General features: G+C 46.5%; 1 protein-coding gene across 2 annotated transcripts in view; it reads right to left on the bottom strand.

Moving 5' to 3' along the window:
- Positions 1-20557, bottom strand: part of DYRK1A (dual specificity tyrosine phosphorylation regulated kinase 1A) — a 77270-nt gene that overhangs the window by 20162 nt on the left and 36551 nt on the right. For both annotated transcript variants that reach the window (XM_050971710.1, XM_050971673.1), the window contains exon 3: positions 3308-3513. In XM_050971710.1, coding sequence (XP_050827667.1) covers positions 3308-3513 — 206 coding nt within the window. The remainder of the gene's footprint in view (positions 1-3307; positions 3514-20557) is intronic.

Consider the following 20557-nt stretch of genomic DNA (forward strand, 5'->3'; position numbering starts at 1 on the left):
CCAAGCTGTCCCAATGGTCCAGGCTGCTGATGTTGGGAAATTCCAGGAAACTGAATCTCCCAGACCCAATCCTTGTCTGTCTGACTGGATGGGAGCCACTGCATGGAAAGGATCCAACCCTGAAGGATCAAACTCCCTGAATCTGCCTGAAATCACCTTTTTCCTCCTGTTTTTATGGATATATTAAGATTAAACTATCAAGGCCTCTCCAACAGCCAATTCCTTTTGCTGCATATTAAAATCAGGATTTTCTGGAAGATAAACATTGGAGAAAAGGAGGCTCGGGGGGACCTTGTGGCTCTGACCAGGGAACAGGGACAGGAGCAGAGGGAAAACAGCCTCAGCTTGGCCAGCAGCAGGAATTTGCCCTTGGATAGGGGGCTCAGGCCTTGGCAGGGGCTGCCCAGGGAGCTCTGCAGTGCCCATCCCTGCAGGTGTCCCCTGGAGGTGGCACTGAGTGCTCTGGGCTGGGCACAAGGTGGCCATGGGGCACAGCTGGCACTCCCTGGGCTGGGAGGGCTTTGCCAGCCCCAGGGATTCTGTAAAGAGCTGGGAAGGGGCTGGAGCCCCAGCAGGGGCTGAGGGAGCTGGGAAGGGGCTGGAGAATTCCTGAGGGAGCTGGGAAGGGGCTGAGCCTGGAGCAAAGGAGGCTCAGGGGGCCCTTGTGGCTCTGCACAAGTCCCTGCCAGGAGGGGACAGCCGGGGGGGTCGGGCTCTGCTCCCAGGGCACAGGGACAGGAGCAGAGGGAACGGCCTCAGGCTGGGCCAGGGCAGGCTCAGCTTGGCCAGCAGCAGGAATTTGCCCATGGAAAGGGGGCTCAGGCCTTGGCAGGGGCTGCCCAGGGAGCTCTGCAGTGCCCATCCCTGCAGGTGTCCCCTGGAGGTGGCACTGAGTGCTCTGGGCTGGGCACAAGGTGGGCATTGCTCACAGCTGGGACTCATCTTGGAGATTTTTCCCCACCTAAATGATCCTGGAATTCTGTGCTATGAACTGGCAAAGGCAGAAATCACCTTCTGTGACCAAAGGGAGTTTGCCATTATAAAAGGCAGCTCTGTGTTTGAAGCTCTACAAGGAGATGACAGAGAGAACAAGTGGGGATCCCACCAGAGTAACGAAACAACCACCTAAAGATGGTTCCAACAATGTTCTCTGCAAGGTTCCTTTCCAGAATTAACATTTACAGGACAGAATTTATCAAGTTTTTGGATAAAAAACTTTTACCAAGGCTAGAGAGAGGTGGCAGCATATTCATGGCAATGCCTTGAATAAAAGAGATTCCTGTAGGAATGTCATAAACAAAGAATCTGTAACATGCAGAGATCAATGGGACACAAACCCCCAGATGTTGGCAGATCACATCTGGAGAGAAAAGCACAAAGCCTTTAACCACAGAGGTTAAGGTTTTTACAGGAAAAAAAAAATATTTTTTAAATCAAGATGAGCCAGAGCTGTAGAAGGGCAGCCCTAAGAAAGAACAAGGAATTGATTCTGCAGAGAGAGCAGGTCCAGAGCAGATGACCTGAGGCACCAGCAGGAAGATCTCAGCTGGATCTGGCTGTGCAGATAAAATCAGAAATGCACTGCAAAGACAAAAAGTCTTTCAGAGTCCCCACAGAGGCTCACACAGAACTCCCACTCCAAGCAGGAGCCTGGTGAGGAGAACTCTTGGTGGGAGTGGGTGATGGCAGAAGCACAAGAACTCGAGGGAGGAAAGAGGCAGGGAAGGGAAGTAGTCAGGAGACTCCAGAAGTTGGCCACCATCAAAGCCAAGACCACTGATTCTGTCAAACTGTGCTGGTGGTGCAAGGACAGCCTGATTGCCATGGCCAAGGTGGATTATTTCCTCACATGGGTCATGTCCATACAACCTAAAATTCCTTCAGTTTGTTTCCAAAGTGCCTTGAAAGGATTCAGGTGCAACTTTTCTTGACTGACCAACCCCATTGTAGAACTTTTGGAAGACCTTTAACCCAAAACAACTCACATAAAATGCCTCTGTAGATCCTCCAAGCTATACATTATTATATAGGAGATTTCCTCTTCCTCCTGGAAAGGAAACCCATCCCTGGCCAGCTCCATTCACTTTGCCCCAGTCACTGCAGATCTCCAAATCCTGGCCATTCTCATCCCCTCTAATCCTTTCCTCCTCCTGCCAAAGCATCCTCCCACAGCACCAGAGCACCTCCTGATGGTTCTGGAGACTCTTCTGCCTAAAACATCTTGAGCAGCAAACACACTTCACCTCCACCCTCTTCAGTGACACACTGCTCATCAGTCTGCACCACATTTTCAATTTCTGACTTACAGGCTTTGTTGGAACCCATCTGCCCTTATGTTTCCACACCTGGGCCATGGAATTTTTAAAAACCAACAGAATTCCCACTCATCCAGAGCCACAGCAGCTCTCGGGGCTCCTGGCACTCTGGGTTGAGGAGCTCCTCCAGCACTCCTACCTACTCAAATAAAACCTATTTTGTGCAAACTTCTGTATTCCAAACACACCAACCAGTGACTCTGCATTGCAAAACTGCCCATTAGGAGAAGTAACAAAGCTGCTAACAAACACCCAAAAATTTTTTAAACAGTCATTATCTTAAAAAGAGCTTTGCACAGTTCTCCACTTTGGCCAATCTTTCTCTCCCCTTATTTAAAAAAACATGTTATAAGTAGAATAATCCTAATAAATATGTGCCAGGAGTTTAGAAACAACTTTAAAAAGTTGTTTTTGAAGTTATAGTATACATAGAGATATATACAGATATATATACACACACACACACATATATACACATATATAGATATATATATATACATACACACACACACACACACACATATATATATATAAAAAGGCATATAAAATATAAACAGTTTTAAATATACTGTTGTATCTTAATTCTATCCTTACAGAGTTGAAAGTAATGAGTTAAATAAACCCTATAAGAATAAATGCCCTGATCCTGTAATTGATGGTTGTACACTGCAGGGACAGAGAGGGACGCTTCACAAGGGCTTAGAGTGACAGGACATGGGGGGAATGACCCTAAACTGCCAGAGGGCAGGGCTGGGTGGGATCTTGGGGATGAGGAATTGTTCCCTGGCAGGGTGGGCAGGGCTGGGATGGAATTCCCAGAGCAGCTGGGGCTGCCCCTGGATCCCTGGCAGTGCCCAAGGCCAGGTTGGGGCTGGGAGCACCTGGCACAGTGGGAGGTGTCCCTGCCATGGCAAACTCGATCCCTAAAGGTCCCTTCCAACCCAAACTCCACACTGAAGAGCTGCCAGCAGCAGAAGGAGCCTTGGCCATACCTGGTTTGTCAGGGGGAGTGGCTGCTCGAGCTGCTCAGCGTAGGATAAGGCCGAGACCTGCTGGTCACTGATGCTCTGCTGCCGCCGGTCACTGTACTGCTGATGCGAATGGGACATCTGTCCAGCCATCTGAAGGCCAGCAGCATGGAATGAAAACGATGGTGCAAGCCGAACAGATGAAGGTTTGCATGCTGAAGTCTCTCCTCCTGCAAAGACAAGGAGAGGGTTAAGCACAGGGGATGGGGTGAAAATCTTACCCTGTGTTCAGAGTCCCCAATCCCGGAGCTCATCGGCACCCGGGGGTTGTCACACACGGGGGGTTCCACAGGGAGGGATCCCAGAACTGTCCTCAGGGAAAGGAGACCTGCAGGGCTGGGCAGGGACCTCTCACAAGGAGACAGGGAATGGCCTTAAGCTGAGAGAGGGCAGGGCTGGATGGGATATTGGGAATGAGGAATTGTTCCCTGGCAGGGTGGGCAGGCCCTGGCACAGCTGGGGCTGCTCCTGGTTCCCTGTCAGTGTCCCAGGCCAGGCTGGAGCAACCTGGTCTGGTGGAAGGTGTCCCTGACCATCAGACCATTGTCACACACGGGGGATTCCACGGGGAGGGTCCCAGAATCATCCTCAGGGTAAGGTGATCTGCAGGGCTGGGCAGGAAGGGTGGGCAGGGACTTCTCACAAGGACACAGGGAATGGCCTTGAGCTGACAGAGGGCAGGGTTGGCTGTCCCAGCCCTGGAGGAGCTGGAGCTGCTGCAGAGAGCCCAGAGGAGGCTCCAGGATGGGCAGAGGGCTGGAGCAGCTCTGCTGGGAGGAAAGGCTGGCACAGCTGGCATTGCTCACCTGCACAGGAGAAGCTTTGGGCTGAGCTCAGGGTGGCCTTGCAGGGCCTGGAGGAGCCCCAGGAAAGCTGGAGAGAGACAATTCCCAGGGGATGCAGGGACAGCAGCCAGGGAATGGCTCCCAGTGCCAGAGGGCAGGGCTGGCTGGGATCTTGGCAATGAGGAATTGTTCCCTGGCAGGGTGGGCAGGCGCTGGCACAGCTGGGGCTGCTCCTGGTTCCCTGGAGGGGTCCAAGGCCAGGCTGGAGCAACCTGGTGTGGTGAAAGGTGTCCCTGACCATCAGAACTCCATCTTTAAATGTCCCTTCCAACCCAAACCATGCTGGGACTCTAATCCTGAGCATCCTTTTTCTCACATCTCCCCCTGGGTGTCATAACTCTGTCAGAATTAGACAGGGGTTACTCCAAACACACAAATTCTGTGTATGGATTCCAAAAAGCCAGAAAAACACACAAGTTCTGCCTTTCAGGGCTGCTCCCAGCAGCTTTCTGGACTGACTGTACCCAAGGAAAGCCCAGTGCCCAGCCTAAGCAGCTGATCTTTGTTTGGGGATAAGGTTTAGAGGTGATGATGGTGGGACTGGGATGATCCCAAAGGGCTCTTCCAACCCTGGTGATTCCCTGAATCTCTGATTCCCTGTCCCCGGTGTTTCTGCCTCCCTACAAAGCACAGCAAGCAAAGAGCAGCTGCAATCTGAAAGCAAAATTATCACTAAAGATTAAATTTAGAAGGAAGGTGTTGAACAGCCAAGCACCTGACCAGCAAAGGGAAATCCCACTTCCTTTACAGTCCAAACCTTGCAGAAAACACAAGCACTAGAAAACAGTAGATGAGTACAGCCAAGATTTGGCTTTCTTAAAAACAACTCTGTCAAAAGAAAACTAAAATATTAAAATTGATACTGCACATTGACTCACCACCTATCAGGGCAACAGAACTGCATGGATGAAATCAAACACCATTTTACATTGATGATATTAAAATATTAACCATTTTAAGTTAGCATTGCACAAAAAACGACTTTTAACTCTTCTACAAAATGTCCATTAAAAGCTGAGAATCAGAGTTAATCTTCCTCTCTCTAACTTGGTGGATTCAGTGAGCATTTCCTTTTCAAGATTCACTGAACACTCCTGTAAGAATGGCTGAACATATGTAAGACATCATCCAGCATCTCTACTTTTTGCTCTTTTAATTTCTGAGGTTCTGCTTAACCTGAAAAAAAATCATAATCTCACTTAGCAACATCATGGTGACTGAAGTAAAAGTCAAAACAATATTTAAATCAGAGAGTCAAAAATACCACTAATTCTGAAGTGGAGAGCCAGTTCCTTTCAAAGGTTTAAATCTTGTATTTTCTCACCTCAGGCCACAGCTTTCCAATAGAATTACCTGGCCAATTACAGAACTTTATAAACACAAATTTTATTTTCAAAAATTCTGCCCTTCCATGTGTTCCTCAAAACCCAGAAAGCTCAAATATATAAAATATCAAAAATATCAAAAATCCTGGCACCATGGGGTTCTCATTTACTACACAGGATCTTCTGACACTCCAAAAATCACAACAAGTCTGAGGATAAACTGAATAATGCACTACACATTTTTAAAATGAAGTGAAAAAGCAAAGTAGAAGAGTTAAAAGTGTAATTATCCCACAAAACAACAGTTGCAATGTAACACAAATGTTGTAATGTGATGTTCTGGTTCAGCTGGAAACTTTCCATGCTTGTAGATCTTTTCCTCCCAAGTCAACCTGCATCCAAATCCATAATTTTGATTTTTTTAGTTTAGAATTCTTTTGAGATGTGCTGTTTGTGAGTACCAAAGAGGTCCCTGTCGGCTTGGAGGACAGCCCCACACCAAATGTGATACCACAAACCCAAACTGTGTCCAACAAGAACCTTCTTAACCCAGAAGCACAAATGGTTCCAGAGCCAACCTCAGGAAAAGGGACAAGATTAGAGCCTGGCCAGTGTGATGATGTGAAGGATGCCAAGGGGATGGATGGGAATTGGCCAACTCATCCCTGTGTTCCCAGCCCAAATGGGAAAGGATCTGAGTCACCTGTGCAATGGGACTGAGCCCTCCCACCTCAGCAGCCCTGGGAGCACAAGGATCAGCAGCCCCTGGGGCTCCAGTCCTGGCCACCAACACACACAAGGGCCCTGATGGAATCCCTGCCCTTGCCACATCCCAGGCTCTGCTCCTGAGCCCTGCAATCCCACCCCAGCACAGCTAATCCCCAGGGAACACTCTAGAAACGCTGGGGACACAGCAGGAGGAGAGGAGGGGAAAGAAGGACTGGTTAGAATAGAAATCTTGACCTCCTTTAGTTTTAGGTCGAGGAGTAGCTCCAGAAATAGGGACATTTGTGCACAGCCATTAATTGAGGCTTGCACAGCCCCTGGTGCCTCTGAGATTGGTTTTTGGCTCATCTGGAGAGCTCCAGACAGCCAAAACAAAAAAAAAAAAAAATCAGGGATCTGCTGACCACCAGGGCAGGGCTAAAATCCACCAGCACTTGTTCCCACAGCTCACATCTGAGAAAAAGGTGCAGTCAATCACCAATTTTCTTTTTTAACCACTAAGAGTTCAAGTGATCACACCTTGTAAAGCACCTTGGGAAGAAAATGAAGTTAAAAACCCCCAAAACATACGCCAAGATCTCTGAGCATGAAGTACATTAAGGGAAAAGATTATGGATTTGGAGTGGGTAGAACTGTCTCACAAATAGGCCTTACCTAATGTTAGTTCAGGGGAGGCATAAAAATACCCACCTTGATTTGTATTTGCACTCAAAAGAGGCTCACAGAACTCTCTGAAAATAGACACACTGCAAAAATGGATTCCCTCATAAAGGAGAAGGTTTGTTTCTTAAAGCATCATCTCAACACAGTGGAAGAAGTTCCAGAATATATTTATTTATTTATTTGGTGAGGGTGGGAAATACTTTTGTATTCAAACTGCTGTGTTTTAAATGGATTTTTTTTAAATGGATTTTTGGGGCCTCCCCATCCCTGGAAGTTGGGACAGTGGAAGTCATCCCTGCTCATGGCAGGGGGGGAAACCTGGATGATTTTAAGGTCCCTTTCAACCCAAACCATTATGTGATTTTATGATTTTTCCAAGCAACAAAGAAATTAGTAACTGCAGGCATAACAAATATTTGAGATTGTGATTATTGAGGAGTCTATGAATGAACTACAATTGGTGTAATATTGGAAAAGTTTGTGTAAATTTCTGCACAGATTTTTAAGAATTCAATGCAGATTCAATTTCCCCTCTCATCCATTCGAGATCCTGTTATTTCTATTTTGATTTCAGTCCACATAACTCGTTTAGACATTAAACCTCCCCCGAAAAAAGTATTTTTGGTGGTAAAACACATTCCTGGCCTTCCCTTTCAGCCACAGCAAGACACAAACATTCACTGACTGATGGGGAAGAGCTGCAGGTGACTGAGTGATCCCAAGAGTGGATCATCAATCCAGAAAAAAATCACTGGATTGTAAATTGGATTGAAATCCACTTTAAAACCCAAAACCCAGCTGGCCACAGGACTGGGCAACCTCCAAAGGACTCTTCCAGCCTGAAGGTTTCCATATTTCTGTGACACAAAAGTCAGCACAGTGAGGTTTCTCTCTGGATCAGGAGTTGCTAGAGTAGCTCCTCTGCTGGGTGGGACTGCACCTGAAAATCCCAGCAGTAATTCCAAGGTTTCTTTGCATTCCTGTCACCCAGCTCATTAAAGATCTACTTTGCCTCTCAAAGTATCTTTGTGACTTTCTTTGTCCCTCTGTCACACTTCTACCTTAGTGTTCTACTGAGGTGTATTCATAGTGAAATATAAAAAAGGAGGCAAAGTCAGACAAAAGCCATTAGAGCATTTAAAAAGTGACATTTCCTTAATATGTCTTCCTACTTCTCACCTCACAATTAAAAGTCAGCCCCCAAAAGGACCATGGTGACAGTTTGGACCCTGTGAGTGATGCAAATCTGCCTTCAGGACTGACAAAAGCATCTCCCAAGTGCAGCAGTAGCAGATCTTGGTTCCATGACATGATGAAGAGTTATCCTGCTGACAACAGAACCTTTGCAACAGCCTTAAAACACTTCCCTGCCTGCTGATGCTTGTGCAAGATGAAGCAGGTAACAGCAGTGAAAGTCCATCAGCATTTATCAGTTTAAATTCAGGAATTCCCCAAGTTTGGAGGTGTCCAAGGCCAGGCTGGACAGGGCTTGGAGCAACCTGGGACAGTGGGAGGTGTCCCTGCCCGTGGCAGGGGGTGGGATTAAGATGTTCCATGAAGTGTGAAACTTCCTCTGCACAATTCATTTGCCATTCTCTTTGCCTTGCTACAACTTTTCTTTCTTTTCTTCAACATTCTCTCTCCTAAGAGCATTGCTATGACCCAAAATGTTGTGAGCCTCTTTCCCTGCCTCTCCCTCCTCTGCCACCCTCCCTTTCCACGTTTTGGTTGCTCAGCCATGAGCAGACATTCCCTCTATTCCCTCTCAGGGATATGCTGGCAGCTGAGTGAGAACCTGCCAGAAAACACCACCAGAGAATAAAAGTGTGAAGTGTCTGGTTGGCCACAAAGGGTGTTCTGCCTCCCACACTCAGAGCTCAGGAGCTGGTGGGGCCACACCACAGAACAAGCACAGCCCTGACTGAGCAGGACAGGTTCAGACTTTCAATCTTTTTGTTTCCAACCCTGCTAAACCACCACAGGTGAAGGCAAGCATTTCTTGTTGCTTTTTTCTGTGTTTAAATTAGTGATGTGCTAGTCCCATGTCCGCTCTAAGAAAATCCTGTGTTAGCTGAGCAATTGTACAACCCTCTTCCTTCACAGAAGATTTTTTTTTTTGCAAAGTTCATTGTTTTGCAGAGTTCTGGTCAACTTTATTTTTCAAAATCTCTGCTTGGAAAAGCTCTCAGCATCCATGAGCATTGTGAGAGCTCAGCTACTGAAGAGTGTCTGGAAAAGGGAGGCAGATCCCTGCACTGCTCTAACACCCAACCACCTCTGAGGTGGATCAGCACATCCTGAAACAGCCAGGGAGCAATCAGCAACAAGCACTTGGATCTGAGAACTCTCTGTTCAAATAAACCCACGCTGAAGACGAGTTAGACCTAGCAGAGTTCTGCCTGAGCATCACAAATGTCAGCCCTGGGGATGGCAGAGTTGAGAACAATCGTGGTTCAGGCAATGAGCAAACGCCGACCTGAACTCTGTGTGACCTCCTGCCGCCCTGCTCTGCCCATTGTCCCCACGCAGGGCTTTGGAGTGACTGCCTGAGAACGTGGGGCTACAGGCACCTCACTCTGCTCGCTCTGGAGTGGGAAAAGCTGAGAGAACCCAGGGAAAAGCCGAGAGAACTCAGGGAACAAAGGGAAATTACCTGTGGCAGCTCCCGGAGAACAATCCCGTTATAAATATCCCCCAGAGTTCCTCCTCTGGAGGAACTTTATTATTGTGGGGGAATTATTAAGAATGGCTGCTTCACAAGTTCTCCTACAATAACCATTCAGCCAACTTCCCTGAACAGAAATGCCAAACGCTGCTTTCCCTGCGAGCAGAATGGAACCCTAAACTTAGAAACAACCCTGCTCTCCAACCCCAGGGTTCCTCCTGCTCCCGCTCCTGCTCCTGCTCCTCCCGACTGGCCAGAGCTGCAGGGAGGTCACAGGGCTCAGGAGGTGACACCAACCTCCTGGGTGCCATCTTTTCCCAGCCTGGAGAAAAAGCAGGCCAAGAGCAGGTTCATGAACTGTTGTACCACTGCTGAGCCTGTCTTGGCCAGTTCCTCCCCTGGATGAGCTGCAGCAGGAGGTGGACTTTAGGCAGGATTTGTGCTCTGTGGCTTTGGTGCAATCAGAGGACACCAGTTCCCTTTCCTGGAGAAAAACTGGAGCTCAGACCTGTCACAGGGAAACACTGTGGGAAATATCTACCAAAAAAGAAAAAAAGCCACTTCAAAAATCTGGTACCAGAAGGACAGAACGCTGCTGCTCACTGTAATTCTCCCACTACAAGAGAAAGAAGTTTCTAAAACTCATTTAATCCACTGGCAGTACAGTATATAAATCTGTGTTTCATTATCTTATAAATATGACTTGAGTACACTCCGGAGAATCTTAGAACTGAGAAAATGTTGTGAAAGTGAAACCACTTTTTTTTTTTTTTTTTTTTTTTTAATAAGTGAAGCCCAAGATTGCCAAAATTCTCAGCTAAAACCTACAGGAAACACAAGCACTCTGAACTTTCAAAGCCCAAATTAAGCTCTGTGAGACCTCTGCTTTTCCATTTCTGCCCTGGACAAGCACCTGCTTGAAAGCACAGCTAAAAAACCAGCTGGAATTCCACAAGGAAACAGGGACAGGCCTACAAAGAAATGAATGGACTGAAAAGCCACTAAAATGAAGAGAACTGTGCCCAGAAATTAGGAAAGCCCAGCATCCTTCCCCAGCTTTAATTCTGTGCCTCCATGTCAATAAGTTATGATTCTGTTTAGCTCCATGAATGCCCTGTTTGTTTTAGGGGGCAGAATGGAAGCAGTGCTGGCTGAATAGGTGGCCATACAATAGATCTTTTTATTTTCATTGTGTTTAACATAATATCCCTTGCCACTCTTCAGACTGTGCTCCAAATAAAATTATTCCTAGCTGCTTATATATTCTATAGAGTGGCCATTGTTTTTGCATCCTAGGAATTCACAAACAATCATTTCCTTCTGTAGAATTCTGGATTTTCTCCTGTTCTGCAGAAAAACGTCCAGACATGGGACAAACACAAAAAAGCTCCATTATTTAAATTTCTGTACATGCAGGACTTTGCAAAGACAAGGGACACATCCTAGAGCAGGTAAATCTCTGTTTTACAGAGCTCCACAGAGCAGCAGCTTTACAGGTTAGCTAAAAAAGCTCCTTTTTGATGCACTGCCCTCGTGTGATCCTCCAAGAGAGCATATCCCAGGATTTAGAGAGGAAATGACTGCACACACACCAAGAGAGCTGTTAGGGAAGCTTTTCCCCTTTTCTAACACACTTCAAGTTCTTCCCAAGTTTTCCTGACACACTGGAACCCTGTCCAGCACTGCTCAAACTAAAGTACTTTGGCTGCTGATTCACCCCAGCGTGTGTTTATTTATTTAATGACAAATCAGCGAGTGAAACAATATCTCAGCAGTCAATACTTTATTACTGAATACTTAATAACCTGTTTTTCAAGAAGAGACCGAACTTTTATTTTAAAACTGACAAATAAAAATTATCCAAACCCACTGATATTGGTGAAAATGTGCCAAGGTTGAGGTTCTGAGGCTTCTTTTAATGTCTCCCCCTACAAATTCATGTGCAATTTATGATCTTATGCAATTACTCAAAGGTTTATAATTTTTCTAATTGAATGAAAAGCCTGCCATTAAAAATAGGGAATATAAAGGAGAGGGGGAAATGGAGATAAACTTTTTTTATGATCATGGTGAAAGTTCAAAGACTCACAGAAACAATAATGTTGGAAAATAGCTCCAAGATCATCAAGTCCAACCTTTGACCGAACAAAGATAACAGCTCTTGAAGCAGAAATTAAGATTGAAGCGTGAATATTATTCCAAACACAGGTTTTCCAATAATAACTTAACTCCAGCTACCTCTGCCTCTTTAATCCTGCTGAAAGACCCACACCTGCCCCTCTGTTCTGAGTCAAAACCATAAATACAAACAAAAAATTCTGTCAAATTCAGTAAACAAGGAGAAAATTCTTTTATAAACAACTGTAATCTCCTAATTCAGCATAAATTTAAGGACACAAAGTTTAAATTGACATTATTTTATCTCTTAAACGTGCTATAAAAGAACCTCTCAACTGATTCTTCATAAGGCTTCAACCAAACTCCAAGTACACACAATTTTTATGAACTCTATGTTTTTTAGTTCTAGAAATCACTAAGTTTCTCTATGAAAATATTTGCTTTATCCAAGAGAAACCAAATTTCCCTTTGCTGAACCTGAAGTTTTCTGAAGGGTTTAAAAAACAGTCAAAAAATTAAAATTCCACCACAGTAAAAATCCGATTTAACCAAAAATCTGCTGGTGACAGGAATTCCCACTATTACCAGCAAATGCCAGATGGTTTCAAACCACAGATACATATTGATACGTATGTGAAAGAGAAGGGGGGAAAAAAGGAAAAAACAGGGTATGTAGCAGGATTTACTGAGTTAAACATTTCATTATCCTTCCAGTGAATTTTAGTGAGTTTGAAGGAGGGAATGGGAGCAGTTATGGAAGAAAATAGAGGAATTGGACACTGAGGAAGACAGAGAGAAGGAGTGGGAACAGGACTGAGGAAGGGAAAGTGATCCATGACTGAAGAGCAGAAAAAGCTGCTTGGGAAGGCAGGGAAAGGAAAAAAGGACAGATACAGATGCAGATTTAAGCAGCAGGATATATTTTAAGCTCAGATTCCCCAATATTCTTAGACATGAATGATATTTAGGACAGAAAAAAAACAGGACTCAACTTAGAGCTGAGGAAGGGCTTGGTTTTTGGTGTGGAGTTTTTTGGGTTTTTTTTTTTGTCGGGTGGGATGTGAATACACCACTTTTGAAAGGTGAGTCTGTGTGTTCCAGAAATAGATTATTCTAAAGAAAAATCACATTTAGATCCCGATCTCGGACAGCGAGAAGGGTTGAGGTGAATGTATCAGCGTTCTGCTTTCTGCGGGAAGCTGGCTACTTTAAGGCATTTTATTTATTTATTAAATAAATAAATAAATAAATAGGGAAAGAATGAGGGGGGAAGCAGCAATTAGACGAAGCGGCGGGCGGCCGGGGCCGGGCCGCGCTCGGGGCCCGGCGCAGCCCGGTGTGAGGGCGGCTCGCAGCGCGCAGGCCCCGCGCGTGAGGGGGAAGCCGATCCCGGCGCTCCCCTCAGCGCATCCCCGGCTGCCGCAGCGCGCCCCAGCAACAGCGCCTCATTAGCATAGCCCACCCCGGGCCGCGCCGCGCCATTGGCCCGCAGCGGCGCGGCGCGGACCAATGGCGGCGCGCTATGCAAATGTGGGCGCGCAGTTGCCAGGGCAGAGCTGGCGCGCGGCGGCCAATGGGCGCGGGCTCCATAAACAAGGAGCGCGATTGAGCTTTGTCACATTCGCCGGGCGCTGTTAACACTTTCCAGTTTAGGGCGAAATTAGCTCCATCTCCCGAGGATCAGGCTCATGTTCTACATTTCACCCCCACAGCAAGGGCAGGGCGGCGCAGCCATGATACACGGGATTTACGGATAAGCGCGCCCGCGTTAGGATTTCGCCTTGCCCGGCTCCGGGACGCCTTCTCCAGGGCTGGGATGCGACAGATCCCCCAACGATGCCGGGTGGGAGCGAGCCCGGCTGGAATTCTTGCCGGGGCTTTAAAAAGCTCTAAAGTTCCCTGTCACTGCCTTCCTCAGGCAGGTCACCTCCTAAAATTACTGTGTCAGGCTACTCCTGTCCTTTCCTTCTTCTCAAAGATCTGAATTTATGTTTCATTGGTTTGGGTTTAACCCTAAAGACACAACATCCTTTATTATCATTATTATTATTATTATTATTACTATAATTCACCACCCCCCCCCACAGATTTTAAGCAAATGATATTTCAGCTCGTTCCACCGCCGCTAACGACTGAACATGAGATATGCTGAAGCATCCTACGAGAAATAAGCAGATTTTTTTTTTCTTTTAAAGAATATATATATATATATTATCTGACAGCATATTGGTGTCTCTGTGCCTGTGACGGTGTGAATCCATCACTGACCAGCACCGCTCGCAGGGCTGCTGGGGAGATCCCCTTCCCACGCGCAGGGGGGATGCGGATGTGGAAAACCGGCGGCTGGAAATGCAAAGAGTGACAGACAGACAGACTTACTCTGGAAGCCCCCGGCTGTCCCTGCAGCAGCAGCAGCAGCAGCAGCAGCAGCAGCAGCACTGTCCCCTCTCCCTCTCTCTCTCTACGCCGTGGCGGCCGCAGCGATGCCGGGCATGTTTTACTGCACTTTGCCGAGCCCGGCAGCGATGTGCCAGCGCCGCTGCGAGTCACTCACCTGCCGAGGGGGTGGGGGGTGCTTCCTGTTCTCCGGGGCTCCGCCAAGGTGCCACCGGACAGGGGACAAGGTGCCACCGGCCGGGGGACCTGGCACGGAGCCCCCGGAGCCGCCCTGGCACAGCGGGGACAGCACCTGGGCCGGGGCAGGAGGGGGCACGGGCAGAGCCGGAGCGGCTCTTGGGGGCCCAGCACGGCTGAACTCCACAGAGCTGCAGCGGGAAACCTGATTTTACACAGCGCCCAAAATGTCAGTTCCAACAGAACTTCAGAGTTTTACCGGCTCCCTCATTCAACAACTTCATTTTGGACATTTTAGCAGTAGTGAAACTACTGAAATATCTGCTTCCATGCCCTGGAACACCAGCAACTCTATCAGTGAAGCTCCTGAGAACTGCAACAGTGAAACTACTGAAATATTTCCCTCCATGCCCCAAAACACCTGCAACTCTCTCAGTGAAGCTCCTGAAATCTCTCCATTCAACAACTTGATTTTGGACATTTTAGCAGTAGTGAAACTACTGAAATATTTCCTTCCATGCCCTAAAACACCAGCAACTCTCTCAGCGAAGCTCCTGAAATCTCTCCCTCATTCAACAACTTCAGTTTGGATATTTCAGCAGTACTGAAACTATGAAATATCTCCTTCCATGCCCCAAAACACCAGCAACTCCCTTGGCGAAGCTCCTGAAATCTCTCCCTCATTCAACAACTTGAGTTTGGACATTTTAGCAGCAGCGAAACTACTGAAGTATCTCCTTCCATGCTCTGGAACACCAGCAACTCCCTCAATGAAGCTCCTGAAATCTCTCCCTACATGTCCCAAACCACCAGGAACTCCACAGTGTGTGTGCACTTACACCCCAAAAATCAGTGCTGCCCATTCTTTATCTCCTGGCAGCTTTGGGGACGCATTTATTGCATTTATTTTGTGCCCATCTCACAGCCCCTGCAGCAGCAGCGTTACCTGACCAGGGGCTTACAGGATTTTCCCAGCAATCCGGGCTGGGCCGGCCCTTTGCAGCACTAATTTATTGCACTTATTGCAGCATTTATTGCATTTATTTGGTGCTCACCTTGCAGTCCCTGCAGCAGCAGCGTTACCTGACCAGGGGCTTACAGGATTTCCCCAGCAATCCGGGCTGGGCCGGCCCTTTGCAGCACTAATCCCGTGCTGGGCTGTTTCAGGGAAGGACTTTTAGCAGAACTTCACCGAGAGTTCCTCTCTCAGTTGGTGCAGCGCCTCCTCCTTCCCCCACCTCCAAAGAACATTACTCACAATTTGCAGTTTGTAGCACAAAACTAATTAGAGATGGAATAAATTACCTGCTGCATGGCAGCACGAGAGGTGGAAAACACCCAATATTTTATCCCAAATCAATACCTGGCATTTCCAGCTGAACATAAAGTTAGCAGAAATATCAGCACCATTTTTAAAGCTCTCCTTTTGTACAAACAGATATATATTTAAAAATAAAAAAAAATTAAAAAGAAATCTTTTGCTACTCATCAAGCCCATCAAGGGAAATTACTTGAATTATTCTATTTCCCATTTGTAGTTACTGAGGCACAAGATATATTTAAACAGTTGGTAGAGAAAAAATGGGAAGCATCTCCCATATCAATGTACAGCCAGCATGCCAAACCATGAATGTAAGCGCTAAACAAGGGATGAATACATCATGTGCAAGAGTCTCACATGATATAAATTATTCAATACCTGACCAAAGAGAACAGCTTTCAGGAGAGAGGGGAAGGATCTCAAAGTACTTTTGTAGTTTGAATACAGGCAGGGTTAGGAATTGGTGCAGAATCTTTTTAACTCGGTTAAATAATCCCATGTATTTTCTAACTATTCACTGGGTGACATCCACCCAGCTCTGGTGTCCACCATAAATAAAGGTGGATTTCATCTAACACAGCCATGACAATTTCAAAATAAAACCAACTGCAAAAATAAAATAACTTGGCACGTGGGCAAGTGGGTATTTTGAGAATTTGGGCTGTCCCCTCCTTCCACTTGCAGGATTTGCACAGCCCTATTGATATTAAAAGTCTTTTTTCCTTTACTAATCCCAAACTGGCTGGAAAGTTTGGGATTTTGGGGATTGAATTTGCTGTTAACCTATCACACACCTTTAAGGACCAACAAACACACAGAGGCTTTTGAAGTGAAAAACTGAAGTACAAAAAAAATCCACCATTATAAATTCCACCTCAATTATGGGGAAGCTGCTGGTGTGCTGATTCCAGGGAATTCCCTGGCTGGCTGATTTCATGGATGATTTTGAAGTAATTCATGTCACTCCAAGAGAAATTTATAGCACTTAAATTTTAGCTGCAGAGCAGTTCTGTTGCATTTGAAGACACTGCTTTGATACTCTGTATTAATAACACAAATTCTGACAGAGTTCCTGAAAACCAGAATATTCTGTATTAATAACACAAATTCTGACTGAGATCCTAAAAACCGGAATATTTTGTATTAATAACACAAATTCTGATGGAGTTCCCAAAAAACAGAATATTCTGTATTAATAACACAAATTCTGACTGAGATCCTAAAAACCAGAATATTTTGTATTAATAACACAAATTCTGATGGAGTTCCCAAAAAACAGAATATTCTGTATTAATAACACGAATTCTGACTGAGATCCTAAAAACCAGAACACTTTAAAACTCTTAGGCATGCTGTCCTTATTAATCCACATCACAGTTCATAAAATAGTAACATTCCAGGTTTTTTCCTCACTCCAAAGAGGCCTGGAAGCACCAGAACTGTTCCATAAAATCCTCACAGTTTGTGAACTGCACCTAAACCATTTTTCTGCTGCTCTCTCCATGATTTGATAACTGATATTCTGACACCTGCATTTTACAGCAGGATCTGAAGCCAGTCCTGACAAACTCCACTCAGAGTTCCCAAGTCATTAAACAATAAATCATTCCCCAGTAAAAAGTTTCAATATTTCCATGTCCAGTTTAGTCCATGCTCATCACAGAAAATCCAAAAAAAAAAAATCAGAAATAAATCCAGGCAAGGCTGACAAGTCCAGTCCAACCTCACAATTCCAAAGCACTCATCTGAAAGCCCAATTTCCTGCCTTTGTACTAATTCCTGTATTTAGTACACACACTTCTAAGTTTAAGCAATTACTTCTTTTGATTTGTCTCACCTTGAAGTAGCAGCTTTTAAGGAGAAAAAAACCTGAAGTGTGGTTGGATCTGTGCTTCCAGCTGGAAACCACCAAAACCTGGGGATGCCAAACTTCCCCAATCCAAACGAGAGCCCAAAGTGGGGCTCACTGTAAACTGCATTGATTTCTCTCAAGTAACACAAATTTCAAGCCAGAAAAATTTAAAACATAACAACAAAAACCATGCACAAAACTGACATAAAATATCATTATTCCTTTAGGATAATACTGTGATTTAATAAAATTATTTTTTTAAGGGTAACTTGCATTTTTCCTTCTAAGGCTTTACTGTTTCTAGCATAAACTAAGGAGTAGGCATTAAAGCTGACTATGAAAATTGGGGTTTTGTTCACACTAATAATAATGATGAGAGCAACACGACCCAAGTATCAGAGTTGTGCAAATTTAACAAAATAACTTGTTAAATATATATAACATCTTAGAGAATAACTTGTTAATATATATAACATCTTAGAGAATCCCAGAATGGTTTGGGTGGGAAGGGATCTCAAAAATCACCCAGTGCCACCCCTGCCATGGCAGGGACACCTCCCACTGTGCCAGGCTGCTCCAGCCCCAGTGTCCAGCCTGGCCTTGGGCACTGCCAGGGATCCAGGGGCAGCCCCAGCTGCTCTGGGAATTCCATCCCAGCCCCTCCCAGGAACAATTCCTCATTGCCAAGATCCCACCTAACCCTGCTTTCCCTCAGCTCATCTGCACCCATAAATCTCATTCCCAGCTACAAAAACCCCCTTCTGCCATCTCTGGGCTCCTCCTTTGCAGGAAGTGCCACCTGTCCCCTGCAGGGACATCATGGAAGGTGCACAAAGCAAAGACACCCTGCTCTGGCTGGGACATCTGAGCCTCTCCTTCCATCAGGCTCTGGTTTTTCTGGAATGTCAATTCCCAGAACAAGAGAATTGAGAGAGCTGCCTGCCACCTGCCCCTGCAGCATCCACCTGGGCCACCAGAACAAGCAGGTGACTTCCAAAGGGTACAGGAGGGAAGGAATCATCCCCAGCAGTTCCTGAAGGATCTACAAACTCCACCAAGGAGAAGCTGACTGGATCATTTGCCATGGTTTGGTGTTGGGTTGGGTTTCCTCACCTCCAGAGAGGTGCAGGGGAACCATTCCACCCAAGGAGAGACTTGGACGTTCCCAAGGTAAGGTGATGATGGAAAATTATTTACAGGATCTAAACACCAAACACAGAAGGAAATCTTCAAGGTTCAGCCAACAACTGCTCTGGGAAAAGATCACCCCAAGTCCTGTTCACAGCAGAAATGTTCATGAAGTTCTAACCCCTAAAGGCTTTTGATTCAAACAGAGCTGTGCCCTGCTCTGGCCAGGGAATGTTCCCAGCTCCTGAGGACACTGTGAAACCACATTTACAGGCACTAGACATGACTGTCCTGCAATGCAGAGGAACCACAACCTCCTATAAAGTCATGTCAGCAAGGCTGAAGTCACTGCAAGTCAACAAAAGTGAAATAATAACACACAAACTCTTTATTTAGAAGTTGAGGTATCAATGAGCTTCACAGCCTCAGCACTGAGGTTTTAGAAGTGTTCTCTGGGAACAGAACACTCAGCTCCATGCGTGGTACAGGCAGGATTGCAAACACACACGTGAGGAGGAGTCTGGGAACAGCCTGACTCTTCCCTGGCAGGCAGACGCTGAAAGGAGAAGGAAGAAGCTGCAAGTGCCCTCCTGCCATGAGAGAAAACTCACTGGAGTGAGGGCTGGGCCAGGCTGCGATGGCTGAGAAGGGGTGCAAAGAAATGCCACCCCAAAGAGATGTCACCCCAAAGAAATGTCACCCCAAAGAGATGTTACCCCAAAGAAATGCCACCCCAAAGAGATGTCACCCCAAAGAGATGTTACCCCAAAGAGATGTTACCCCAAACAAATGTCACCCCAAAGAGATGTCACCCCAAAGAAATGCCACCCCAAAGAAATGTCACCCCAAAGAAATGCCACCCCAAAGAGATGTCACCCCAAAGAAATGCCACCCCAAAGAGATGTTACCCCAAAGAGATGTTACCCCAAACAAATGTCACCCCAAAGAGATGTCACCCCAAAGAAATGTCATCCCCAGCAGGACATCACCAAGGGCAGTTATCAAACAGTCCCCAAGGTAATGGGACCTGAGGTTGCCCAGAGCAGCTGGGGCTGCCCCTGGATCCCTGGCAGTGCCCAAGGCCAGGTTGGACACTGGGGCTTGGAGCAGCCTGGCACAGTGGGAGGTGTCCCTGCCATGGCAGAGGTGGCACTGGGTGGGCTTTAAGGTCCCTCCCAACCCAAACCATTCTGTGATTCCATGAATTTGGAGGAGAAAGTTCCAAACAAGCCCAGGATCTACCACCTCTAAGATGTCTGTCCACAACAAGAGCCACGTAACTCATTATTCTCATCACTACCATGGAGCCCAACTTTGCACAAGTCCTCTGAAGAGCTGGAAAGCCTTACCAGAAAGAAAGAGCAGTGTTGTTTGCATGCTCCAGAGGCAGTGCAGAAAGCAGGGCCTTGGTGCAGAAGGAGCAGGAAGAGCCCAAAGCACCTGCTCCTGCTCTGCAGCACCAGTTGTTCTGCCAAGCAGTGGCGACACTCGAGGCTGTGCTCTGCCAAAGCATCTGGGCTGAAAGCACCACGCTGTTGTTCTCTGGCCCTGCTGGCCAAGAGAGCACAGAACTGTTCCAAATGTCACTCAAGCTCACACAGCTCCTCAAGACTTCTTTGGGAATTTGTGGGATTGCTGTGATTTCTCAGCAGCTCCAGAGAGCCCAACCATGTCCGAGCTGAAGGTGCCAGAGAGGACTTCCCTTCTTTTTCTGCCCCACAAAAGGGGAGACTTCCCAACATCTCAGGTAACAACAGGGAGTGGACAGAGGTGGAAAATTGTCTTTGCCACCACTTGTGAGAGGAAAGCATGGCAGACCCTTCAGAGGTCATGGCACTGAGCACCTCAGCCAACACTCCAATGTTTCAAAACATCATCAAGGATGAAAGGATGTCGCCAGGGGAGGTTCTGATTGGAATCATTGAAAAGCTTTCCATGCAAGAGTGGTCAGGCCTTGGGATGATCTGCTCAGGGAGGTGGTGGAGTCTCTGGGAGTG

This window comes from Serinus canaria, chromosome 1 (assembly GCF_022539315.1).
Source record: "Serinus canaria isolate serCan28SL12 chromosome 1, serCan2020, whole genome shotgun sequence".
In the NCBI taxonomy this organism is placed as follows: domain Eukaryota; kingdom Metazoa; phylum Chordata; class Aves; order Passeriformes; family Fringillidae; genus Serinus; species Serinus canaria.